Source organism: Atheta coriaria, unplaced genomic scaffold (assembly GCF_025399875.1).
Source record: "Atheta coriaria isolate IRGN ID8LTWV9N9 unplaced genomic scaffold, Caltech_Dcor_3.1 hic_scaffold_6_pilon, whole genome shotgun sequence".
In the NCBI taxonomy this organism is placed as follows: Eukaryota; Metazoa; Arthropoda; class Insecta; order Coleoptera; family Staphylinidae; genus Dalotia; species Dalotia coriaria.
In genome coordinates this window covers 9,093,121-9,120,762 of record NW_027045448.1, presented here as the reverse complement: position 1 = coordinate 9,120,762, position 27,642 = coordinate 9,093,121, and the positions used below count along the sequence as shown (strand labels likewise).

At 36.2% G+C, this 27,642-nt stretch overlaps 4 protein-coding genes and 1 long non-coding RNA gene across 8 annotated transcripts; 2 read left to right on the top strand and 3 right to left on the bottom strand.

The window, feature by feature from the left end:
• Positions 1-833: 833 nt before the first annotated feature.
• On the bottom strand, positions 834-15,929 carry ena (ENAH actin regulator enabled). Of its 3 annotated transcripts, XM_065303926.1 has the most exons (6): positions 15,664-15,929; positions 14,094-14,132; positions 4,887-5,461; positions 4,364-4,833; positions 4,021-4,297; positions 834-3,560 (listed from the first exon to the last, which is right to left on the bottom strand). In XM_065303926.1, the coding sequence occupies exons 1-6, from the start codon at positions 15,666-15,668 to the stop codon at positions 3,532-3,534; spliced, it is 1,395 nt and encodes a 464-aa protein (XP_065159998.1). In that variant the 5' UTR covers positions 15,669-15,929; the 3' UTR covers positions 834-3,531. The 3 variants fall into 3 exon arrangements, with proteins under 3 accessions (XP_065159998.1, XP_065159999.1, XP_065159997.1); XM_065303927.1 differs by lacking the exon at positions 14,094-14,132 and having other exon boundaries at positions 15,664-15,927; XM_065303925.1 differs by lacking the exons at positions 14,094-14,132; positions 15,664-15,929 and adding an exon at positions 5,659-6,502.
• On the top strand, positions 7,712-8,846 carry LOC135793125 (uncharacterized). Its single transcript, XR_010548521.1, has 3 exons — positions 7,712-7,839; positions 7,905-8,011; positions 8,819-8,846. It is a non-coding gene; the product is annotated as an uncharacterized lncRNA (long non-coding RNA).
• Positions 15,930-16,208: 279 nt separating the features above from the next.
• On the bottom strand, positions 16,209-18,222 carry ldbr (lariat debranching enzyme). The gene is made up of 3 exons (XM_065303923.1): positions 17,719-18,222; positions 17,271-17,663; positions 16,209-17,209 (listed from the first exon to the last, which is right to left on the bottom strand). The coding sequence occupies exons 1-3, from the start codon at positions 17,913-17,915 to the stop codon at positions 16,255-16,257; spliced, it is 1,545 nt and encodes a 514-aa protein (XP_065159995.1). The 5' UTR covers positions 17,916-18,222; the 3' UTR covers positions 16,209-16,254.
• A 1,827-nt stretch (positions 18,223-20,049) lies between these two features.
• On the bottom strand, positions 20,050-21,716 carry LOC135793124 (small ribosomal subunit protein uS7). The gene is made up of 5 exons (XM_065303928.1): positions 21,600-21,716; positions 21,130-21,269; positions 20,660-20,881; positions 20,251-20,466; positions 20,050-20,192 (listed from the first exon to the last, which is right to left on the bottom strand). Exons 2-5 carry the CDS (start codon positions 21,259-21,261, stop codon positions 20,124-20,126), a joined length of 639 nt encoding a protein of 212 aa, XP_065160000.1. The 5' UTR covers positions 21,262-21,269; positions 21,600-21,716; the 3' UTR covers positions 20,050-20,123.
• A 554-nt stretch (positions 21,717-22,270) lies between these two features.
• Positions 22,271-27,632, top strand: LOC135793320 (purine nucleoside phosphorylase). 2 transcript variants are annotated; one of them, XM_065304234.1, is made up of 3 exons: positions 22,271-22,518; positions 24,271-24,365; positions 26,650-27,632. In XM_065304234.1, exons 1-3 carry the CDS (start codon positions 22,406-22,408, stop codon positions 27,423-27,425), a joined length of 984 nt encoding a protein of 327 aa, XP_065160306.1. In that variant the 5' UTR covers positions 22,271-22,405; the 3' UTR covers positions 27,426-27,632. The 2 variants fall into 2 exon arrangements, with proteins under 2 accessions (XP_065160306.1, XP_065160307.1); XM_065304235.1 differs by lacking the exon at positions 22,271-22,518 and adding an exon at positions 22,671-22,816.
• Positions 27,633-27,642: the final 10 nt, after the last annotated feature.

The window sequence follows — 27,642 nt, the reverse complement described above, 5'->3', positions numbered from 1 at the left end:
TTAGTGTCCGGTGCTAAGGGACAGACATTTTCGTTCATTTGGTGGTACCTACCAAAATTGATTAAAAAATCTAATAATATTCTACCATTTTACGGATAACAATCAAGTACTACTTGTATCTTTGAATACCACTCAAATGTAAATGCATAAATATACTAGTATTACATACATTGATATTTAGGTGACGTCGTGATTTTGCGCCTGAAACAGCAAACGGCTGCTCCCGCCGTGGCCGTGTGCGTTACTGGCGAGCCACGACGAGTGATCCTGTACCTGTGTGCCCCCCGCGCCCCTTTCACTTGTTTTTTGAAATGAAAAGATTTAAACTAGCTTAAATAGTACGAGTGTCCGGTGCTAGGTGCCGTCCGGCGTTACGGGACTTCCCCCTAATTATTTTTTGTTGTGTTAAATTGAACTTTCTAATTAAAATAAAATTACATAAATACATTTAAACAACGCTAAATATTAAAAGGAATTATTATGAATGAAAAAAGTGTTTGCGTGAGTTTTTACTCGAATGGAAAACAGTCTTATACGTTGAGTTCCGTGTTAATAATCAATATAGGACAATTAACATAAATTTAAATAAATAAATGTCATGCTAGCAGTCGAAACGTTGACCGTTTGATACCAAGCCGTATTCTCGCGTTCTTTTGCGAAAATCAAGCCAACTAAAAAGATGAAACCACACGGAGCAATAGAATGCCTCCTAAATATATGCAACCATGCGTTATAGGTTGCTAATGGCTGCTAAATAACTCAAATGTACCTTGTTTTTTGTATAAACACTAAATTTCAATGTGTATATTCAATATTTTAGATAAAAGCATGTATTTTATTTCATATTTATATTATTTATTTCAAATACATTTTGTTTGTAGTAAAATCGAAAAATGTACAAAAAACCGGCGGTACATATAACATAAAAAAAAACATCTTGGTTTCACGTTTCTTCGGCTTCCATGGCTTCATATTTTGCGTATCGCACCGCACAATAATATCATCATACATTTACTTTTTGGTTTTACTCCTTTAACATAATTTCCCTCTTCTCGGCTCACTTACAATTGAAAATACAAACGAAACTTTTTCCAAAAACGCATGAAAATTGTGCTATTGCATTTGTTCGTGAGATCACAATCTGTAAATTTTCATAGTTATGTACTTCGTATATTAATCAATATCGTTACATTTATAGAAATCTTTTTTGTTCTTGTATAATTTATAAATATACTCGTTTGCAGTGCACGCTAAAAGAACGTAACAAACATTGAGACAAAAATTTAATTTAATAGAGAAAGCAAAATATCACAAAAAGAAATCATCATCGTCGTTAATCAAGTTCGCTTTGTTAACGCCTGTTTCTCCCAAATATGTAAACATTATTTAGGAAATTAATACATATTATAAGTGTAATAAACAAATATTACCATTTTGCTTACAATCTTGAATTTCCTTTTTTTTATGATTATGTATAATTTTCATCTTGTATACTATAAGTAAAATTTAATAATGTTTCTTTCTTTCGCTGATTACGAAATTATACAAATTACATACAAGATTCAAAATGATTTGGAATAAAACATTTTTATGTATGTATAATAGGACACAATGGAATCGTTTTTTCGATGTATGTAATGTAAGTTATGATTTTTGTTAATGTTTAGTGTTTACATGAGTATGCAGTAGTTTTTCTTTATATTTAATTAAATATGCCTTTCGCTAGGTACGAATATACACAGTTCCGTTGAATATTTGTTTGAAAGCACGTTACACGATTAACATTTTTTATCGGCGCTTTTGTTCGAATCAATTTTCCGTGACTGATGTGTGTATGTGAATGAATGATGAATGGCACATTTCCAATTTTATCTGTGTCGAATGTATGAACGTGTATAATTTATGTTTAATAAATACTGGAAGTCCTTATGAACTAATATATAATATATATACAAAAATAATGCGCTCTGCGTAAAAAATTAGTAGAGAACGAATCGACTTGAAACTGATCGAAATGTCTGTAATGAAAATATCGGAAATATGTTTGTCATGTGAATGATTACATGTTGGATGCTTCACTGGTCCAAATCATGTTAATCTATACAAGCCATACAACATATAACGTCAAGTTCACGTTCATCGTTGTGCATCAGATGACTATTTGATGTTTAACTTATGAAACATCCAACATTATTAACACATAATTTGTTTAACAAACACAAATCGTTTGCAAACATGGGGTTTGTTCATTATGTCCCCTCTTGACGATCCACTGGCTGAATAAAGTCTGTAGGATGTTTGTCAAACAAAGCCAGTCGGTCTTCAATTGATCTAGTCAATGAATTTCGTCTGCTTTGCTATACCAACAAGTAAAACTCATAACAGTGATCGAAATTTACAACATCAGATAAAACAGACAAAACCATTGCAATTGTTTCCAACCAATGTGTCAACAATCCTGATTATACACTCAACAACCAATGGCTGTGGCGTAAAACTATTTGTTCTTGCAAATACAATCATGCAAGTGTGTGAACTTGAAATACTGACACTGGCCATCAAATAACGATGACCCGCAGCCGGTTTTAGACGTGTTGAATATAACTAAACGAAAAAACAGCGACGATGAACAATGACAGACCCGTATTGTTACAAAAATGTAAAAGACATGTAATATATTCAGTTATTTATCAGCCGGTTAACTTCCGCTCCACGTACCATGCCATCTGCATTCGCATCGATTAAAATTGTCTTAAAACGAGCAGGAAACCCGCTTGAAATGGGATACTTGCTCATTGCCTATGTTCTATACATTTTCTGTAATATTCGTTTCCTATCGTCCTATCATGTGTAATTTTACATTTTCAATCTACAATTCATTACTTAATAGACACAACCGATTGTTTTCGTTTGATTATTAGTAGAATGTTTTGTATATTGCATGTGTATAGCGCTCTATGTTTGTAATATTGGTGGGTTTCTCCTTTTTTGCAGTTTACGGTAGCAAGAATTATGTTAGTTACTTTTTATCGTTAATAAGTAGCTGTAGAATTTTTCCCTACCGGTGGTTGTATTCTCATCTTTATCGCTAATCGTACCATATAAATAAATTGTAAATACGGAAAACAGCCTTAGGAAACATCCACATTATCGTTTATCGTTTTATCAATACGCTAGCTCCTCGTGTTCATCCATGTACTTTATACAATACTTACTTTTGCGAAGTTGTAGTTCAATCTGTTCTGACCAACAGACTTCATGCTCATCTCCTACTCCTTACTGCTCGTTGACTAATAAATACATATCGGTACTTAATTTGTAGTGTTATGTTTTCTTACGAACGTTGTTTATCATCAATGGTGAACGCCGCTGTTATATACCGACGCGCGCGTGTCGCTCGTTCCTTCCTCCTAGTTTATACTTAAGAATGTAAAATTATAAAATTGTTCTTGCAGTAATTTGCAGTTATTTGCTCTTATTAGGGTTAACGTTAACGCTGATGTGTTTGTTCGCAACATCGTTTATGCTAAATTATCTTCGGTTCAGTTCTGATTTGATTGCTGGAACAGATAAAACAAGCATTTAGTTAATTGAATGCACGATTGTAATAGACTGCAGTTGCAGCAGCCAACGGCACAAACAATAAAACTGGAGATAATCATTCAAATTGTGTTAATTTGTTAGAGTACCGCTGTTCTGTCGGTGCTTTAAACGGTATTGAAAGTTGTATAACGTTGCATTATAAACGAGTTCTTTTTGGTGGCCTTTAAAAGTTCGCCAAGCAAAGTTTTCGATACAAAAATTAAGCTATAAAATGTACGTTCATCTGCACCATTAAAGTTTTTATAACCTTCGTACATTTAACGACAATCGCAAAGTTGCTAAGTAAAAAGTAGAGCCGTAAAAGTAATTTATGAATGAAAAAACCTTAAACGCAACTCAAAATTTTGTTTAAGTAATTGCGAAACTAGATTTTGATGATTGTATATTTCAAGTATATGAAAAATCATAGCAACTTACCGTCTAATATTTCATGCTTCATTTTTGTAATTTCTTTTTGAATCTCCTTGATTAGTTCGATCTTGAGTGCTTCAAGATCCGTAGGTGCGAGCGATAGTCCATCGGTGAGTCCGTTCACCTTGAGGATGGTTTCCTCGGACGCAGACCCGAATCGCTTACGCACACTCTTCGGCGAATCGCCGTTGTGCGCGTGTTTACCGCTGTTAGCCGGCAGCGTATTGGTCTTCTCCCACGTTGCCTTCTTGTCGTCATCATCTGGCACTGGCTTTTTCTCAACCTGCATTAAAGATCAATGTAGCAATACAAAAATTCTTTTTCTTTCTTATATGAGAGCAAAACTCACAGCTGCCCGCCGTCGCGCTAAAGTCTTTGCCATCTCATCCATCATGGAAGCCATACTACCACCGCCACCACGGCCTATCGTACCGTAGTTACTGCTGCCACCGCTGCTTGTGGACGATCCACTGTTTTCAGCCGGTGGCGGTTGCGCGTTATTCTTTTGACTCTTCTTTAAGCGCGCGTTTTGCAGTTGAGCCGCAAGCGAATTCTCGACCTGATCACTACTTGCTGAACGTGTCATGTTCATTGGAGGTGGTGGCGGAGGCGGAGGGCCGCCAATATTCATCATCGGCATTGGAGGACCCATGGGAGGTGGACCACCAATACCGTTCATGGCTGGCATCGGTGGGCCCATGGGAGGCACTGGCGGTGCCATCGGAGGACCCATCGGAGGTGGTGGCGGTCCACACATTGGCGGTGGTGGACCACTCATTGGCGGTGGTGCTGGCGGTGCACTTGTCGTACGTTGATGACCTAAAATATTAATATAAGAACAAAACTCACAAGAAATTCTACTGCAATATTACCTGGATTGGAAGGTGGCGATATTGGACTAGGTTGAACTACATTATTAGGTAGTGCTGGCGCTTGAGGCACATTGTTCATGGGCGACGTCTGTTGCGGCGACATGAGCGCAGTAGATATCCGCCGTTCTTGAATCATGGCGACATCCTCGCGCGTCATTGTACGATAGCCCATGTCCTCGTCGTACTGCTGCTGTGTGGGTGGCTGTGCCGGCGAATACTGTTGCTGTGGCTGTCGCACGATGTTACTGAGAACCTCCAAGGAGTGAAACATGGCGCGCGCGAAAAGATCGGCATCCTCCTTCGAGCTAAAATTCAGGCCGTACACCTGTTTGTTGTCGCGCCATTGATGAAACGTCGCCGTTGCCTGATTATATTTGAGCCCCTTAAGAATTGCGCAGTTGATGACCACTTCATGGTCCTGCAGCTTGCGACCGACAACGCGAAACGTCTGCTGAACAGTATGCTGGTAGATGTGCACCTTGGACAAACCAGAGGAGCTGCCAGACGGCACCCATTTCTTATTGATGTCATCGTAGACCATCACGCTCGCACGAGCGCTCGCTATCGATTGCTCACTACAAGAAAAACAGACGAAATTAGGACAAATATAATCACAATCTGGCTAACCATGGTGACTCAATGAAAACAAAAGAATGTAGTGAAACGCAGTTGTAAAAGCCTTTACCATTTAAAGAAATGATAGGACAAATATGGTAATAAGCAATTGTGATAAATTTCTAAACGTGCGTAAAATCATATCACATAAACGAACCATGCCCAATACTGCTCCCAGCTTTGGCGCTTTTTGCGCATTTCCACCTCGTACTGATCATCGTATTCCTTGTAAAACGCATTGTAAGGATCACCGTCACACATTTTATCGACGCACGCACAAAAATGTTTGATAAACTTATAAATTAACTTTACACTAGCATTGATCCAATTTTGGTCTAAATGGTTTACTCAGCATTTATGCATACACTTCACAATTCGATATAACAATAACAGATTTTGCGCTTGTACTGTTTATGGAGCGTTGTTGAATGACCGCGGACACGGCAACGGTGGTGACTTTTGTTTTCTGTTACAACAATAAGCAATTCGCCTATAACTGCATCAGCATGAATCACCGAATCAAAGCAATAAAACGCGTTGTTAACGTTCGTCTGTTATCTTAGAGCTTTTGCACAAATTTCGCGTTCGCATGGTACGAGTATTACAAGGCGCCAATCGTAAACAGCAGAATTGACTTTTCTGCTTTTACAATTGCTGTAATCACCGACACGCAGTAGATTACCACGCGTATCAAAAGCGACAAACGACCGAAAATATGAAATAAGCACCAACACGCACTCCACAAGTGTTGAACGTCCGGCGCGCTCACATCAACCAACAATACTAAATCCGTTTTTAATTCGTGTTACTTAACACCAACTCGCTTTGCATTCCTTTACAACGCCGCGATTGGCCGTCGAATCAGAGAGCGATGTAGTGCACGAGTGCAGCGGAACACAGCAGCGACGAGGAAGTCCTCGTAACTTTTTTTAAATTTCAATTTACCGATACGCGCACAATGCACTTCACACTCTTCACCGAATAAAAACGCACAGAGGCGCAGCGTCGAAGCACTTGATGGGAAATGAAGTTAAACGCGCGCGCGTACAGCGCGAGTTATGAATAAAAATAAAAACGCAACTTGGGGCAGCGTTTTTCTTTTATACAGCAGGTAGTTAAAAGCACGCGAACGCGTAGAAAGAAAACCAATTGCACTCCACGACTCGGTGCTCAGCACGAGCGTGCGCCTGCTCGAGCACGGCGAGTAAGAACACTTTTACTTTTGTCGTGTTTTCGCGCCGCGGCGCTTCGATATTAAACTAATTTCCTATGACCACGAGTACTCGAGCGACTCAAGAAGACGTGAGCCACTTTGTTGTCGTTGATGCCTGGAGCGCATTGCAATGCGTCTCGTCGGTTCTTTGTTCGATGAAATCGAACACCTTTTGAACACCTTTCCTTCGTCGTATTTGTTTGCTTTAAAGTCGTCGCCCGCACTCAACACCACGAACTATCTCTGATATTAATCAGTTTCTTTTTATATTTGATGTTTTCTGATCGTTTTTTAAAATAAAATTTTTTTGAGATATGTTGCTATAACACTTTTACATTTATTTAATCGTTTCGTACCACTTGCTACCTGCCTGGTACAAATATCATAAAACTCTGGAGGTTGTCTTGGTGAATATTTGCTTATTGACAATATTATTTTATCACCTCGCGCACGAAGTGACGATAATAACGAGCGCAGAAGACGTCCGAAATGTTTCGATTTTACGGCACTACTGAATTGCATCGATTTACATTGAACACCGCGAGGTTTTTTCAGCCGGCACCGGATCGTTATTTTACCTACTTAAACACAGTGAAACAGAACGAAACGCAAAGCAGCAGCTGGCCACGCTTTCCTCGTGTTACGCGCTCGAATATCGGATATAAAATAAAGTAGAAAATGATCGCACACCTCAGACTGAAATGAAAAGCACACGAAGGATGTATGACAGCGCGCGCGGCGACAGCCTTGAGTCTGTCTCATTTTTCATTAATGGAAACAAATTCGTTTTTAATGAGAGCAATAACGTGCACGGATGCTACCACAATCAACATGCGTATTATTACGCACACTATACATTTTACACAAACATAAACATCTGATTTGCTTTTCGCCGAGCGTAATTTCCAAGTTCAATGTTTTCTCGACACAAGTGTACTTAAGCATCTTTAAATGCAATAAACATCTTTGTTTTTGTGTGTAAGCGCAAAGTTGTAAAGTACCGTTTTAATGCCGATCATTAAAGCATGTGTTTTAACATTCACGAGTATATTAGTCATGTTAGTCATTAGTAACGAAAGTGAATTAGTATTTCTAAATAAACACGGAACAAAGTAAAAAAATAAGGTGAGCGTGGCTATGGTTAATCGAACACAAAGTGAAACCGATTTGTCAGCCGCGCGTGTTTCTAGGAATCGATGCAATGTACCTAGTTTAAACTTGAAGAATGACCAGCGCGACTACGATGGCGCCGAGTGACCGATTGCTTAGTATGTCCGCTTGCGTTGATCGACAGATGGTGAGTTTAAAGGTAGTTCAATTCCGTAATATCGATTGATTCATCGGAAAAACATGTCGCGATAATCGACTTGTGGACTCGCGTTCGAAATTGAACAAAAATTGTTGCGGTTCACGGAATTCGCGTGTATTTCCGTCAACGATAACAAAATTACGTTGAGAAAAAAACAGCGACTGTGTGAACAATTCAAAATCAATTAAGCAGATATCAGAAAACGGTTGCGGCAATAAAAGAAAACTTTTATGACTCAAAGTTGACAAGGGAGTGAAAGTTATGATTCACAGGGAATTCAAACTTGTAAAAGCGAGAATCACAATGAGTATTTTCAGATTATGCATATGCTAAATGATAAGCTGCGAAAATAACGGAGATAAATGCTTTTTTAAACATCCATAATTTGATATGAAAGGTACAATAAATTATTCACCAGATAATTCTCGATATTGATTAAATATGTCCCATTTATGTCGATGCATAATAAACAATGATTGTCATTCATTTAACTGCACAATATTAATTAGTATGAATAAGTTATGTTATATTCACGTATGTATTGATTTCGAATTATTGACAATCTAAAATGCATTGAGGTTTCATTTTTTAGAGAGATATTTTTTATGATGCGCTTAAAACAAATAAAAAATTAGTAAAACAAACAAATTCTAAAATTGTACTTGCATTAACAAAATTAAAAACATGTAAAGGAAGTCATAATTTCCGTTTAGAGTTTAAAAGTACAAAACTAAAAGCACTTCAACCTAAAACCTCCGTTTTCCCACTAAGTTAATTTCTGTTTCCATTTTGTAGCGATCTTCAAGCAACCCGCGCGTTAAAGATGCCCTACACAACGTAAATATTGTTATTTTAATGGAAGTGAATGCAAGCGAATGACTTGATTATGAACTCTTTCGAGTTGTGCGGTCGATTGTCTTGCGAACTAAAATCTCACGACAAGGCACAGCCATCAAGCAAAAGGAAACCAACCTCTCTAGCAAAGTCTGAAGCGCGAAACAACAAGAGCGCGCGATTGAGTGAAATGTATGCTTCCCTCAACTGTACACCAACATTATTCTAACGTACTAACAACATCGCGTTGTTCATTTGGCAGGCATAACAAATCAAGCAACTATTATACTGAGTGGACTCACAATTAAAACTAGATTAACTCTTTTCTCTTAAAAATATTTTGCATAGATAACATCTAATGCCGTATTTAAATAGTGTTATTACTATTAACCGACAATATTCATAGCGCAAAGATTTATTACAAAAATCAATTTAAAATAGTTTCGCGAGCGCGGACAAATTGTGCATACACTTGTTATAATTGGAGTGTATTTAATCACAATGAAAACGCGGTGTTCAAGTCCGCGCCGACGGATAATTAACTTGCATTGTTTCGATGCACTTGCGCTTTAGATTATTAGTTATGCCTGTTATGCGCCGCAACACAGCGCTGCCGAACTTGTGACATGCAACATGACGTAACACGTTGCATAAGTTGAGATACCAGAGGTTTCATCTTAATTGACTGATGACAAAACTGTTACATTAAACTAATATTAAACATCGCTCATTTCAACACATTATTTCTAATTTAAGTTTTTGTGTAACTCGTTTGTTCCCAGCATTTCTAAAAACAAACAACAACAATGAAAGACTTTCCCAAATTTGCCACTCTTCCTTGACAATAAATAAATAACCTTGCATTCTAACCGTAGCCTTATCGCATTTCCGTTCGATTTCGAGCGTCGTGTCGGTTGGCTGACAATGGCGAATAACTCGTGACAACTGATACTACACTTCCTAGTTTTAATCTTCATGTTTACAATGCTCCACAAAAATAATGCAAATGACTCAAAGGCAGAAAAAACAATAGAAACAATTGCAGTGCTTTAAAATTGCAGACAATGCATTTTGTATTTGCGTCTTGTTGCAGTAGCAAAGTGCTGACATTCAATTACTGATTAATTGTTATCAGCAAAACAATTATCAATAGAACAATAATTTGCAATCGTATGATTCAAAGTAGAATATACTAATACCCACGGTCCAATATCTCACGATATAATACAAAATATAAATTTGCAGTCATGTAATATTTATGTAATATTTTATATGTTTTAAAAGATGAATTATGTTTACATGCTGTGAGTATCTATGGCTTTACAACTTCTAATGTTTGGTAATGCGCCGCCGCGCACAGCTCGTAATATCCTACGCCTAGCATCAAACCGCCAACAACAAGCTGACAAATTAGACATTTCCTGAATTATTACATTACATTACGAGTTTACGACAGTGGTTACACTCAGCCGCATCATCATATTAAATTTATTTTCCCTTAATTTTCCTCTCTTTGTAGGCTATCTTTTTAATCCTCAGCGGGACAATCATACAATTTTTTAATGTTTACTTTTTCGTCGCTTTTAGGCTACCATGTTCGAATTTAAATTGAATAATAAATTATTAAATATATAGGTAATCCTGTGTTGTTTGGGACATATCGGTTTTTATACCGCGCACGACCAACCGCGATGTTTCATTGTGGTTGGGCCCACTTGCATCGAGTTAAGTTAATTCGTTCGACCCCAATTTTCATGAAAATTGATTGCTCGGGGATTCGCGTGCCCTAGCCGCCGACACTGCCACGCCGTCTCGCAGCTAGAAAACGGAAGGCGCGCTGGCGAACGAAATTCATACTCCCACATGCAGAAATGAACGTGTACACTAGCCGGCTAGCTGGGAATATAAATGAGGCAGACTGTGAAATAGGGTAGTTGGCATGTCATTTGCTTTATTTATTTATTACGCGCAAATTAAGCTACAAAAAACCACCCGAACAATATAAATCAAGCTAGAACTCATCAAACGAAACAAAATATTTGCCAAATTTGAAAGAAATTCTTTTCAATAAAACCAATTCAAAACGTCCTCATAAAGTCAATAATTATTTTGCTGAAATGCAGTTCAATAAACGAGGACATTCGCAAATGCACATAAATTAAACGATGACTATTAGAATGAGTAAGGCCACACACAATGTAACATTTAAATAGTATGTTTTTAAATTTTTAACACTGAAACATAATTCTAGTTTTTAACGGTAAGCTGTTAGCTCATTAATAACAAAACTAATCCCTCAAAAGTTATTATTCAATGCTTTACGGATAATGGGTAATGACGCGAAGAAAACCTCGAATGCAAGATAAACATTTGCACAGAACTTCGCTCGTCTCACAAACAGACTGAATTGTTTGAAGAAAATTAGACGAATACTAGAAAGGAACGCACGCTCCAACGATGCCAGCAAATCTTCCGTGTGTTTGCCAACAGACAAACGCATGAAAACCATTGAGCAATCGGGCCAAAGTAACAAAGTCAATTTTCCACAATTTAAGATTTATAACCGATAGTTAATCAACAAAGTGTATTTATTTACATAATATGTAATTTTGCAGACTTAAAATCTCCTTCTTAATTAAGAAATTTCATCTAGAAGCTGTCATTAATTATTTTATTTTTCTTTCATTCATAAATCATACAGGAATGAATAAATTTCATGTCTGAAAGAAGTCTGTGGCTTTGTTTGAGTCAATTAACTTTTGTTTCGTTCTTTTAATGAATGGCAAATTTCACAAAAGCAGCGCCGCGCACACATTCCAAGGGCTTATTGGCTTCCTCGCGTCTGCTCACATTAAACGATCAAACAGGGGATGAGGGCGTGCGTCTAGCCGGGTGCTGGTTAATTGCGCATGGGCCTACAAAAGCGTCACTTTCCCTCGCTTTCAATAAAACTTTTCTCATCTCGCGTTTTGTCACTTTATGTAAGCCCATAAATTTCCCTTTTTGTTAGCGCAATCATTCAGAAAAGACCTAACGAAAGTGAGAAAAGTGTAATAAAAGTATTAGACTCTCCCGGAATAACATCTTACAACGTCTTTCATAGTTTAAAAATCTTGTCTGATATAGATCAAAGCAATTATCTAAACAAATCGTCTTAAAAATAGCCCGAAACGATTTGGTGTCGTTGGATAATTGATTGATTGATTCAATCGACAAATAGAATATTGCAGTGTGTCCGAGGCACGTGCAGTATTCTTTAAATAAAGCCGACTGTGATGTGTCGTTGATGGCACGTGCGAATGGCGGGTTGCATAGTAGATTGTAGCGCATTAAATATTTATACGCCGACGACAATAAAATCAATCACGGGTTGCCAATTTAAAACTTTGTTCAAACACAATTTAACGACTTTTGCTCGAGTGCAGTTCGGCTAAAAGTTGCGTCGTGGAGTAGCATTACATCAGTGTAAAATAAACTATTCATCAAACGTCGTGCTTGCCTTTTTTATGTGGCAGCGTAATCCCGCAGGGGTTTTCTGGGGTTGCGCGACGCTTCCTAAGCCATTATCAACTATTTTCCAACGCGGGCTTTTCCTTGCGTTGAATGCAAATGTGCACAATGCAAAAACGCCATGTCAGTGTAAAAGCATAATGCGCGCGGAGCGGTACGTTCAGTTCGAAACGCGCACACTTTATGCACGTATCTGTGTCTTTTCTTCACTTCTCGACCGAGATTCACTCCACTGACTGACCCAATTCGCACACAAAAGGCGCACAAATCGACATTGTGCGCTATGATGCAGCGTTTTCTCGCATACAAACTAGTTTTTAAAAACATATTACAAAATACAGCTATCAACGTAGTTTAAAATTATGAACAGATATGTTATGCATGCAAACATCTAAATATCACATTTTGTAATTAAACACTATACACTACTGCATCAGCTCAGAATACGAGCCAGTGCGTCTGAAACCTCAGACAAGGAAACAAGTTAGATAGGAAGGAAGCGCTGCGAAATGCACACCACAAGATTTACAATAATGGAGGCGCACTCCTCAGAGATACCTCCCAGAGCAGCGTTGCACGTCTCGGTTATTCTCGCTGTCAGGGTCGATAAACGTATTTTGCCAACATATTATCAACATTCTACCTATCACAGTAACCATCTCGAAATCACCGGAACAAACAACCGCAAGTTTTGATAACAAATTTGAGTTTGAGTTTGTTTCATACATAAATTTTACTTGGTCTGAGAGAAATTCAATTCGTTTCATCTTAAATCCTTATACAATATTTCACAATTTTATAAGTTTCAAATAGGGCGGCGACATATTTCCTACTTAGTTGATAAGAGTCTGTTGACACGCGTAAAAAGTATTTACTACCGTTGTTTTACAAGAATCTACGGCCAAAACAAACACAGAGTTCATGTTAACAACTCACTAAATCATGATATAAATTATCGCTCGTAATTTGAATATTATTTATAAAATACTTATCGATCGCCTATCAGACATTAAATAATAGCTTCAGATTAATCAGACATGTTGTTGGTATTTAACTATCAGGTCATAATTAAACACAATCTAAACCGATAAAGCGCTACTTTTACGATGTCAAGTTCACTCGAAATTAAAACTTTAATCAGTCGGGTTAGCCCTTCTATTCGTCGTGCACGTTCACGATGATTAATTAATTCGGTCGTCCGTCGCAGCGCGAATGAAGAACGTCGGCCCCAAGTGGAAATTGAATACGACTGCTTACAACCCGCCGACGTCGCACAAAAAATCAACACACTCGCATTGTATACACACATTTGACCGAGTCTTGCTGTGGACAATTACATGCAGGCATGCAGTTAATCAGCGTGCACTAATTAGGAAATTATCGATGTCTTCTGGGCCGCCAGAGACCCGCCTCGACGTCGGCAGGCGCCTGGCAATGTGCAGCTTGCTAAAGGCGTTCGCGATTGCTTAATTGTTTCGATGTTTTTATTTAACGCCTGAGCGGCAAGCGTATACAACGATTAAATTATTATGTATACAAAGTGATTCAATAAATTCCTTTGACGTATAAATATTTATAATTACTTGATTAATTGCAATAAATTATTAAATCACGATGTAAATACGTAAAATATAAACATCTAATAACTATTCTAAACACCTAGATGGTTAAAGAGTGAATGTAAATGAGATTGAGACATCAAACATTGATATTCAGATAGTGGTACCTTCTGCGTGTTTCCGTATTGGCGCTCATTTCGGCAATACTGAAATTAATTATACGTTCATTAACACAAATGCTTGCGGAAACGATATCTCTACGCTAAGATCTATTTTGAGCAAAAAATAAAAGACTTTATGGTGATTTATTTTTCGGTTCACGTCTATTTTAGGGTATGTTACATTCCTTTCATGTTTGCACAAATATCCCCTGTGCGTTTCTGGAAGTGAGGCGGAAATATCGCCAACAAAGTCGGACGTTTCATGTGCGCCGTTCCCGTGGTAATGACATCGCTTCTAATCGGATCCGCAAATTTCCGCGACATTCGCGCGATTTTCCTGATTCACCGGGGAATTTTTTCCATTTCCGCCAGTTAACACTATTAACGTACAAAGTGTTCCACAATTTCAACTAGTTAAAGTAAATGTTTACAGTAGTCACCATAAACACTTCGAAAACAAATTAGTAGCTAATCGAATTGATTCAAACGAAAGAAAATAAACATGCACATAATTCACATTTGCACAAAACAGACTCAGCGGTTTTTTTTTTAATTCGCCGGGCACGTAGTAGGTATCTGGGCAATTTTATCGATTACGAAATGTATGTCGCGTTTACAGAGACATGCATTTCTTGTTAGAGTCCTCTTGTGACTAACGATCTTCGAGGCAAGAAATGCGCTTGCAACTTATTAGCGCTGAATGAAAGTTGAATGCACAAAGAACAAACACTCTCGCAGGATATGGATGTGAATGTGACTGTAACAAACCGACGGCGATGAGAAACTTGGAATTACACATTGTGATGTGTTTTACAGATGACTCGTCGTCGTAAACAAATGTTTTTCTTTATGGATTTTTAATGTTATCCACGAGAAGAAAATGGTGAATTGGATTGGATATTAATAGAACATCGCCCAGTCACAATATCAACGCGTTGTCATGGCGACCGTCGCCGACATGATTTCTTTCTTCGCCGGTTAATTTCGACGCACCGCCGTGCTATGATTAGTAATAAGTAATAAGCAATAACAACGCCCGGAGGCAAACCCTGCGTGTGTCGTTAGCCGCCGTCTCAGGCGGTGGCGAATTTCCGCATACGCAAGAGGCACCCTTCTTGCCCGACCGACCGCTTCCTACGTCGCCCTCCGGCTTTAGTCATACATCGCAAGGTGCGAGAGTTCAACACACCCAAAGTTTTCGGAATCGATAAAAACTTATGCACAACGCGTAAATAAACCAAAACGCCGGACCACGAGCCGCACGAAAACAATGCGAATCGTATGCCTGAATTCTTTGTGTATTTCGGACGCAGATCACCGAGCAAACCCGGCTCGTCGCGGGAGAGGCGCAATTTGCGCACGGAAAACGGAGCAGAAATAAACAAAACGCGCCCGCCCCGTGCAGCACTACTACTGCGTGTGTGTTCGCTGGATGAATGAAAACATCGCGTACAATTCGCGTTCTAGTATTCACAATGTACGAACACACCGGACGGGCGCAATTTTTACGCGAAATGGGCGAAGAGCAATATATGCAAGAAAAAACAAGCGATGCGTTCGGCCCACCGCGACTCACCTCATCTCTTCAGCTGGCAAACAAACACCGTGCGGCTATCGCTGAAGTTACGTGCTGCGGCGATCGCTCACCGATGATACATCGTTGGTGCGACACTGTGCGGATCACTGGTTATTCACTAACGCCCGCTGCGTGTGGTATTAATTCAATTTTCGCAAATATTTCGACTTTGGAGGCGGCCTACACGAGCGAGGATGACGGCAGCGCCATGTTGTATCGTTATGACCAGCCCGAAAGTGCGAACGTATCCGAGCCGGGCGCAGAGGCGTGAGTTGTGCGTACACGAAGTTTACGAACGATGCTAGCGACACCCAACCACAACTAATTGTACTTCTATTAATTAATATGCAGTGCAAACTGAAACAAAACCGTTTTATATATGCGCATAAAGCGTATAAATTACGCACAGTTGGTTTAATACACAATAATATTCGAAAAATTAATTACTACAAACAAAAAACAGTATTTTAAAGAATCTTTCAATGTTATTTGTATGTTAATATAGGCAACCACATCACTTCACTAATAAAACAAATACACATCAATCGAAAATATAATCAGTCTTTATTTAAAAACATCATTTATTTATCTCTATGTATCTTCTTGCTCATAAATACTGGCATTACGCCTTTTAAACTTCTTGACAGCAGGTTTATCATCATTAGCATTTAATAATGTTGCCTTTTCCTCAACAGATTTGTCCAAATTCTCTTCTGACTCTTTAGCAGAATCGTCAACAATAGCACACATTTCTTGATTAACATTCATTTCAGCAACTAATTGTTCATCAGCTGCTTGTTCAATATCATCAGATGATTTGTTAACAACATCAGGTAGAACTAAACTCTTTCGTTTGAAACCTGAAGATAAAAGTCCGCTCTCATTCATACTTTCCGATTGAGAAACTTCAGAATCGTCCTCAATAAAAGTTTGACTAGCATCATTTACACTATCATCGTTTCTTTGAAAACTAGACATGTTCTGTGAACTTGAATCAATATTTTTCCTTATTAATTCTTCGGTCGGATCAAGAATTCCAAGTTTATTACAAAATTCGGTCGTTTGCGAATTGACTTCTAAATTTGGTTGATATATGTTTCCTTTTGCTGGAGTGCCGGGTTTATAAACAGGCGCAGTCGCTTTGAAGTTGCATGGAATAGATAAATTATTATTAAAACATGAAAGTATTTGATTCTTTTCATCTTCGCCCGGCGATTTTACGTCTGATGGCAAAAATTGAGTAACGTTGCGAGTGCTCGTTAAGTTTTCTGTCGACCGAAGTATTGCAAGCCATTCTAGATCATACTCTAAAGAATTATTGCAGTCTGCCATGTCTTTCTTATTAGGAATGTCAATAACCTGTAGAAAACGTTTCTTTGGAACGCATTTGTCCAGTGCTAAAAATTTTGTCGCGCTGCCATCTTCATGTGGAACCAACGCAGCGAATTTACAATGTAGATGTGCAGCAAACCAATATTTAGGTTTGAGTTTATGCAGTAATTCATTGCAGGGTGGACTGCCCAAGTTTCCCCTATCTATATCATCTCTAAATTAAATAGGAAATACAAAATTACGAGAATTATTTATTACGAATAGGTAGCACTTACTTGAAAAATGGTTTAAACCTCAACAACTGATCTTCATTGCCATATTTGGTGATTTCTGTTGGCCAATCATGAGAAAGAAAGACATCCAGTTCATCAGTCAACTGCTTCAATCTGAAGACTTCTACATTCCTAATATGATATACTGATCTTTTAGTGCCTTCCCCATAAGGTGAACATTCAAAATGCCCTTTTTGATAGTCTCTGCCCTTATAAATACCAGATATGCCACCTATTCTTAATCCATTATAGTTGACAACACCAGCATACCCTAAATAGTATATATTAGGTGCTACCCAGCCCCCAAATGGTAATTCTTGAAGATAATTAGATGCTTCATGATTTCCACCAATGAAGATTGTTAAAACTGGTGCTACAAGTTGTCCACTATAATATCTGAAATTAAAGAAGAAGTTGCAACGTTTAGTTCTTATAAAATGTCTACACTTACTTGTAAAAAGAGCACATGTTATAGTATTTTGGGGGCACCGCCATGCAACGCAAATCATTTTCATTCCTTACTGATTGGAAGTCCCCACAACATATAAGTAAATCAATCTTTATGTTGTTGTCAGCTTCAAGTTCAGTTATGCATTTGTAAATGGTTTCCAATTCACCATGAGCACAACCTTCTATTGCAATATGCATTTTAAAGAAAACAAAAACAAACTTCGAAAATGTACTAAATCGTTACACTGATGCACACAAAAGTACGGTTCAAATTGTATAAATAAGGCACAGTTTATACAAAGCTTCTAGGTTATATTGGACCGAAGGCGGCTGCATACAGCATGAACTTACGAATTTGATGGGTATTTAAATCCACAATTAGAACTACCTATATTTATAAGCTTTTGCCTGCATACTTTTTAGTTAAAATTTGATGAGAACCAATGAGAATTTCTCGTAAGTATTTATAGTTCCAATTATTTAAAAATTAAAAGATTGTAAGTTTGCACATAAAAGAATAAAAGTGTATTTTAAAGAAAAAAATTATTTTATTTGTCAGATAATTTTATTAAACACATAACTCATTCCCTACACCCCAAATGTACTGAGATTTAAGGAACACCAGAAAATCTGAAAAAAATATATAATATTGTTAAATATATGTAGTTTTCATCCTCTTGCAGTAAATAAGCTGTTAGAATATCAGTTAGATAGTTAAATTAATTCAACAATGTATGTTCTGAAGAGGTGTCAGAAAATATTTTAAAGTTCATCATTAGAATAAATATTATTGAATAGTTTTATAATTACTTACATATAACATAAGAGTTTTAGCCTGCTCACAAAGGAGACATAGGATCCTGGAGAAGATACAAAAAAATCTTTTAAAAACTACAATACTTGATTAAATATAAAAGTAATGTAGGATATTCTTAGAAACAAAGCACTATATTAATACTTCATTGTACAAAATATTCATTGCTATCGTCCTATAGCGAATCTGGCAGATAATAATCCATCTGACAAGTATTAGAATAGGACTCCATATGAGAATTGTGTAATACGAATACTACTTACGTTCAAAACAACCATAATTGTTATGTTGATAATGATCCCCTAATAATCTGAAATATCGAAGAAAAATAACACCAGTTAGGGAATACTTCCTTAATAAAGTTCTTTATGAAACGTGTTGAACATTCTTACAAACAAAGAATTATAAAAAACTCCTCATTGAACAAAATGTTCATTGCTATTGTCCCAAAGCGAAACTCATAGATTAGAATTCATCATTGAGTTTTAGAATAGGACTATATCTAATCACAAAATCGTAGAATAAAAAATAATTACATTCTCATTCCATCAAAAACCAGCTGAAGAAGACCATCACAATCGTGCAATCCTGAAAAAGAGGAACATTATGTTAAATAGGTACTATCAAACCGTTATAAATAACTTTGATTTGAATTTCAGTAATAATTGATCTGTCAACAATGATTGTTCAGAAGAGGTGTCAGAAAATGATAATTTCATCATGTAATGAACTTCATATGAAATAATGAACAATACTTACAATAAAGGCAGGCAGGCACACATTTGCAGTTAATTTGGAATTACCTGGAATTAAAAAATAGATAAATTACAAATAGAAAAATCAAGAAAACATGATTTTTTAGTACTAAGAGTTTATCAGCTAAATTAAGAAGTATCAACAAAGATGTTTCTGACAAGAGGTGTCAGAATGTTAGATGATCATCATAATAATAAAAAAGAAAGACTTATGTAACTACTTAAAATAGGTAAAGTAAATAATTACAATTCAATGCCCCTCCTAAGAAATTCACAGATGCGAAAATTCCTCATAGAACTCTGCAAAAGAAAAAACTTAAGTAAAAGCTTTCCAAACAATATATCTGATATGATTCAATTGCATATCAGAACGTAAAAATACAAAATCTCAACAATGACTATTCTGAAGAGGTGTCAGAAAATATTTTTTTTATCATCACATATATCTATAAGTTATCAACAATATAGTAATACTTACAAAAATGTAAAATAGAAGCTGACATTGTGTGGTACCTGTAACTAAAGAAAATAAATATTAAAACTAAATTAAACAAAGAAATAGTATTTGCAAATAGAAATTGTTTCAGTTAAAATATAATTTTATCAACAAAGATGTTTCTGCCAAGAGGTGTCAGAAAATTAAATATATCATCACGATACTTTTAGAAAACTAGTAACAACAACAGTTATACTCACTTAATTTTATTAGGGACGCCTCCAGTTCTGAAATGAAATACCTAGAACCTAGACTAAATATACAAAATGATGTTTATTTTTTATTGAGTTAATACATATCCATAGGAAATATGTACTAAAACATTTATTGTAAAAATTATATTAACGATTGGACTTAGCAACACGTTCAAGTTCATCCTTCTTCTTGATAGCGTAGGAGTTTGACGATCCCTGCAAAAATTACGTATATGTAAAACAATCACCGTAAAAATCAAGGAAATAATCATACCTTGGCGGCGTTGATGAGTTCATCAGCTAAGCACTCTGCAATTGTCTTAATGTTACGGAAAGCAGCTTCACGAGCACCAGTGCAGAGCAACCAGATAGCCTGGTTAACTCGTCGCAGAGGTGACACGTCGACGGCTTGACGTCTGACGGTACCAGCACGACCAATACGAGTGGAATCTTCACGAGGGCCAGAGTTGATAATGGCCGTCACCAAAGTCTGCAAGAAACAATATTTTAGAACTCAAACATCTCGAAAAATATTCAGAGCAGGAAGTAGCATCGGATTATCAGATTGTTACCATAATATAAGATTCTCAACAAAAGAATTCAGAAGAGGTGTCAGAAAAATTATTATGTATCATCATATAAGTGAATCTAATGCAACTAAGTAAGTAATGCAGCAAACTAACCTGCAGAGGATTTTCACCAGTCAGCAAATGCATGATTTCAAAAGCATGCTTCACTATTCTGACTGCCATCAATTTCTTGCCGTTGTTGCGACCGTGCATCATCAAAGAGTTGGTCAGACGCTCAACGATGGGGCACTGTGCTTTCCTGAAGCGCTTGGCAGCATACCGACCGCCAGAGTGAGGCAAATATTTTGCATTCTTCTCTTTAACAGCAATATAATCCTGAAAAAAACAACGAAAACGTTTGAAAATACATACTAAAGTAGTTAATTTAATTAATAGAGATGTGAGAGTATTGTTGCATATTTTTACAAACAAATTGCTACAAAAACAAATCATTGAACAAAATATGCTTTGATATTGTCCTATAGCGAATCTACCAAGTTTGAAGAACACTTGGCAAGTATTAGAATAGGACAACAGAACACCTAATGAATCCATGCTTAGTAACGAAATTCTTGAGAACTTACATGGAGAGATATATCACTGACTTGGACATCATCACAACTCCATCTGGCAAAAAGTTTAATTTCTGGAGTTTCGGCTGGCGGAGCGATTGCCGGCGCTGGAGTTTCCTCCATTGGTTCCTCAAACTCAGCCATGATTATTCCTACAACAGAAAATAAATGTAATTTTCAGAGTTATAAAGATTTTATTTTAATTATTTTCTCTACAAATTAAACAAACGAGAAATTAATTAGATATCTTATTTGGTTGAGTAAAAGAAAGTACGAAGTGAACATCTTGGCGTCTCAATATTTATGTTCCAACACTGCGTGTTCCTAACCACCAAACACGTGTCACGCACAAGTTTTACACGAATTATAACTTTATATGCACTCCAACGAGTTGCTACTTTTTATTAGAGGTGTGCAAGACCTAATATTGTCGATTTTATTAATGATTGCACCCTGAGAGACGCAAAAGAAGTAATATTCACCTTGTTTGAACAAACTCTCACGTCTTCCTACGAGGAGCGTGAACCGGAAAAGGCCATTTGCAAAGAGTGAGCAAACGAGGCGGATGCTTTCTAGGGGGCGCCGCAGTCGCGCATGTTCGCCACCAACTAAATTATCACCAAATTTAAATCTAGTTATAAATGGACGATTAGTTGCCTATATGTATAAACAAAAAATAGAATAATAAATTGAAACGATATTATTAGAACAAAATAACAACACATACACAAATGCAAATGCTTTTAGTATGCAAATAAAATGTGTTTCAGAGGCTGTTCAACTCAAATAGTTTCCTGGAATACTTGTAAGTAAATACTTAACATCAATGATGCGTTAATTAAATATTGTTGCTTTATTTGTTGCACTTGTAATGTTTATTTTGTTCAATAAAAACGTGCAAAAACTACAAACTAACGATAACAGCCGCAAGAACGCATATAATAGATTGATACAGATCATTTTTAAGCACTCATTAATGTTAATAAACAATCATCTTTATTGTCTATTGAAGCATTATCGAACGCAATTTATGACGATTACAAAAAACAAGCAATGTATGGATTCACCATGTCGGTTCCACTAACATTTTACCCGTGAGTCAAGCCGATTGGCGCCCTCTCTGCGTGCCGCCGCAATATAAATCCGTTTCGCTCCGGTTTTCAAAATTCATTCATCGCAGTTTGCGCTAAAACAAGCAGTGCATCACGAACGTTAACTCAATCTTTGAATAATCACGCAATAATTTTTCAAATTATTCTTAATCTACTTAACTTAAGTACTTATAAAAATGGCGCAAGTTTGTACCAAAGCAGCAGCCAACGGAAAAGTCAATGGAAAGATGAATGGCAACCAAACTAATCACAGCAATGGAAAAGCACCACAAACGGACAACAACGAAAAGTAAGTTTTTCCTAAGAATATTTGAAGATTCTTATTTTATCATAGAACCGCTCATTCATTTAAAACATTTTGTGCAACAATGTTACGTCGTCATCATAACAATCGTATTGAAGTTATCAAAAAAGTAATAATCGAGAGATAACTTCACTTTTCGAACGAAATCAAACGATAAAATTGTGGTATGGCATGAATTTCTCGTAGTTGTGAGTTAGATTTGAACGATTTAGTATTTAATTTCAGTTGCTTAAGTTACATTTGATTATAATTTCATCATGTTATCAAAAGAAATGGAAACCGAGTAAGTTATTCACAAAATTATCACTATAATCGCAGTAGAAATTTTATAACAGCAATAAATTAATAAAATTTTCACAAATATGCTCAAAAATGTATATCTATTGCGTTGATTAGATTAGAGATCAATTTTAATACAATATCTGCCTATATTGATCGATTATAAAATGATGTAATTCTTATTCATTAGTTTTCGGAATAATTTCCTAATCATATCATCAACAACATGCAATAATAGTTTAAACTCGAGCCGGTGATTAGCACGCATTAATTTAAAACATTTTCTAATCTAATATCAATAAGAAGCCTTGAAAAAATCTTGTCTCTGATGTGTGTTGCCGCGCTGTTGATTGTGTACGTACCCCAAGTGGAGAAGCAGGTCGAAAAGGTCCCGCGGTATCATGGCCCCATCGAGCTCATACGACCACTCTCTCAGCTGTTTTTGTATTTCTACGCCTCCATTCGATACATGTCAACATTGATAAATGGTGCCATCACCATCCACAAGAATTTTTTTTCATAGTTATGCGCATCGTTATTACAATCCGATCAACATCCAGATCGTGAATCGGCGATAAAAAAATACAATTCGTAATTGGTTCGAAAAATTCTGACATCAGAAAGAAGTTTCATTCAAAAACATGTTGCGACACCGAATCATAACACAATTCTCTGACATACAAGTGTAGATAAAGATTGATTCGAGTTGGATGTTGATGAATGACGCAATAAATCTGTTTGTGGATAATTAATCTTATTATTGTTGTGTTATTAATTTATCGTCTTAGATATATGCATAGAAACATGTCATAGAACTTGATTACAGTAGGAATTTTAATAAACGTTCATAAACGGGTAATATTCGTGAATAAATAAAAACTGCATACGCAAACATTGCTTAATAAATGTCAAAAACAACCGAATAAATCAAGTCGAATTTGTCTAGTACGCAAAACTAGAAATTTTGACATTTAACACATTTTGTTCCTTCTTCCGGTATATTTTTTTAGTGGAATGTTAAATTTAACCGTTAACAATGTACAGTATTTTATTTAATGCTTAAAAATTTATTGCGATTATTTTTGATTTGAAATTTTAATGCATTTTTTGTAACTGTTGTTACTCGGTGTGAACATCCTTCATTTTTCAAGTACACATTGTTCACATTGTACACATTTTGTTGATACGTCGATCTATAAAAAGTTATGCGCTTGTTAATGTTTACATAATCATATCATTGCGCTAAAGCCGTCAACGAACAAACGAAAGTAATCACAGTGAAGGTCGATTTAATAGCGTATTCATTCTTGTTGTCGCGTTGTTTTTGTTATCTACTTTTTTTTAATTACGTACTGTGAATTGGCTTAAATATTTTATCCATGATTGGCTATTGACTTTAATTATGAGTGCACATGAATTTTTATTACGTCAGTGTTATAATCTTTTTCCTGTTTTTAGATACACCTATGAACATCTTCTCGAAACAGCGCAGTTTTTCTTGGATCGCGTCAAGCAGCGACCAAAGATTGGCATCATTTGTGGCTCAGGAATGGGTAAGTAATCAAAAAACAATACAAAAAACATTTTAACATACAGTAGAATCCGTTTATTATGACTCCGCTTATATTGACCAACCGGTTATTATGACGTACCTACACTACCAAGTTTGGTTTTCATATAAAATTCTGTATAAAAAATCGGATATAATGACTTCGCTTACAGTGACATGTCGCTTATTATGACCCATTTTAACAGATTATGTCCGGTTATAATGACCAACATGATTCTTTACACCTCCGGTAATGTTCGTTGATACCCGACGACGTTCGACACGTGGCGAACTTTTATATTTATTGCTACATTTCTTTTATGATTGTCAAATTACTTTTATGTATTTACTATCGGAAAGACCAAATGCTTAAATAATAAATATAAGCATTCGGGCAGCAGCACCTTGACCACGACTTCCGTATTTTCCATTAATCCGAATTTGGCGTGGGTCATTCGACAATCTCAATGCTTTTTAAAAAACAAGAACCGCATTAAGCAATCGTTCAATTCAAATGTTTTGAAACCGAAGAGGTTTCGAAAATCACAAGAAAATTAATTAAATGAAAAAACAAAAGCAGACAAAAATTACAGATTACTTGCAGTAAAAAATACACTTGAATGTGTTATAATGTGCTGATTACGTGCAATTTTGATTTTGATTTAATATGTATGTATATATACATATTTACACAAAAAAGGGTTTTCATTTCACAAAATGCTTTGTATGACGTCCGCTTATTATGACGTGTTTGTCAATTCCCTTCGATGTCATTATAACCGGACTCTACTGTACAATTGAAATCAAAAAAGTTGAGTACGTACTTAATTTAAGCCTTTAAAGTGGAAAATTTTGAATGTGTCTAAAATCGATTAGATCAATTACTTTAATTAACGTACAATCGCCTGAATGTGATTAATTTTTTATGAGTGCATATTTTGTTTAATTAATAATGACGTTTCATATCAATATTCACTTCGTTTCTTCAATGTAAGCAAATATTTTACGACTGATTTACGACTTGAATAATTATTAATTTTTAATTGCTTTATTATCTTATTTTGGTGCATCTTTTGCGGCGTGACTACAAATAGAGACAGACAATATTTTCGGAGAACTGGTGTATTTTCAGAGAGTTCAATTATTTAAAAAAACGTGATGAGTGTTATCAATTTACCCAGTGCCGCTCATAACACACTAATAATATTTGTTTAAGAAAATAAAAGGATTGTTAATGAGCGCATTGCTCATGCTTATCATGTTGACTTCAATTCGAGCGCTATAAGTACTCATTCTTTATCGAAAGCATGGGTTTAACGTAAACGCAAAATTAATATAGTCTAGGCACACATCCTAGACAAAAAAATTATATGAAAAGAATTAGTTTTAACTTATTTTAAACCGTGAAATTTTATTTTTGAATTTTACTGTTATAAATGTTAAATAAATAAATTTTAACATGAAATTGACTTCAGAAATAATTAATTAATAACTGAAACTATAACGCAATCATTTTTAAGTTGCTGTATAAACTATATTATCAAAACAACAAAGTATTTATTAAAATAGCGATGTTATAATTTATTCTCCTTGCGTCAAGCGCATAGGAAAATCACTGAATTCCTATTTCAAGATGAATCTTCGATAAACGTCGATTATTTCGCACGAGACGTCCAGTGATATAATCTAAATAGCCATGAACTTAAATTAAATTATGTTCAGAACGGCATAGCGACGCAGAGATTTCAATAACGGCCTGAAAACAGAGCGTAATCAACAAACGAAACCAATTCCCATCATTAATTGACTGATGATAGTTGTGACGTCGTGAGCGTTTGCGTAACGTGTAATCGGGCCCCTTTTTTCGAAACATCATCGTCCGTGATTTACAGATCTACAAACACTTGAACGAATAATAATCTCAGCGATAATTTGTTTTTAATCCAAACTTACTAATTGTGATCATGTTAAGGATACATGTTTATTCTTTGTTACAAGCAAAAAAAGTTAATTTCAAACGAATGGCTTTATAATAAGTGTATCTATTACTCACATATGACGTATTTTGATACTTATCAACCATTTTTTATTTGTTAAAACAACAAGCTTTATGGTTTACTTAGGTATATGTCACCTGCATTCGTCCTGATAACCTTACGTTATTTATTTACTTTTAACTATTAATCTTGTTAGATTAAACCAATAAATAAATATGATTCAACTTAATCTTAACTTAATCTCCACAATTTTAAATAAAGGTAATGAATCACGTTGTTTTTGAATTTTAGGTGAGTTGGCTGATGCTCTGACTGATCGCATGGTCTTCAAATACGAAGACATCCCCTACTTCCCCGTGAGTACCGTAGAGGGTCACATGGGTCAATTGGTCTTCGGGAAACTCAACGGTATCGAAGTCCTGTGTATGCAAGGCAGATTCCATTATTACGAAGGTTACCCGTTGTGGAAATGCGCTATGCCCGTACGTGTAATGAAACTTGTCGGCGTAACCCATCTCATTGCAACCAACGCCGCTGGAGGACTTAACCCATCCTACAAAGTAGGAGATATTATGTTTGTCAAAGACCATATTAACATGATGGGCTTCGCTGGTAATAACCCACTTATGGGACCCAACGATGAGCGTTTTGGTCCTAGATTCCCACCTATGAACAAAGCATATGACAGGGATCTGATCCGTAAATCTAAGGAGATCTTCGAATCAATGGGTTTGAGTGATACTGTCCATGAAGGTATCTACACTTGTTTAGGCGGACCTAATTTTGAGACTGTTGCTGAGCTGCGCATGTTGAAGATGTTGGGCGTTGATGCCGTAGGCATGTCTACCGTGCACGAAGTCATCACCGCCAGACATTGTGATATGCATGTGTTGGCTTTCAGTTTGATCACCAATGAATGCGTTACTTGCTACGACAGCAAAGATGAGGCTAATCACGAGGAGGTCATGGATGTCGGCAAAATGAAGAACACCGTGCTGAAAGAATTTGTTTCCAAACTTATGCCTTATATTCAGGAACATACAGATAATCAGAATAGTTCACATTAACTGACATGCTATTGTGAAAGAGTTGCTACATTCTCAACTTTTAAATGTTCACTATATTTTAAATCTAGAACTCAGTTCCTTATTGTTACCGTTGGCTACTCTTAAGTTATACGTATTTTTATAGTAAATTTTAAGAACTTGTACGTAAATGTTTCACGCAATAAAACTTAAATAATTTAGATAATACACAAATTCGTAAATGTAAAATGAGTATACT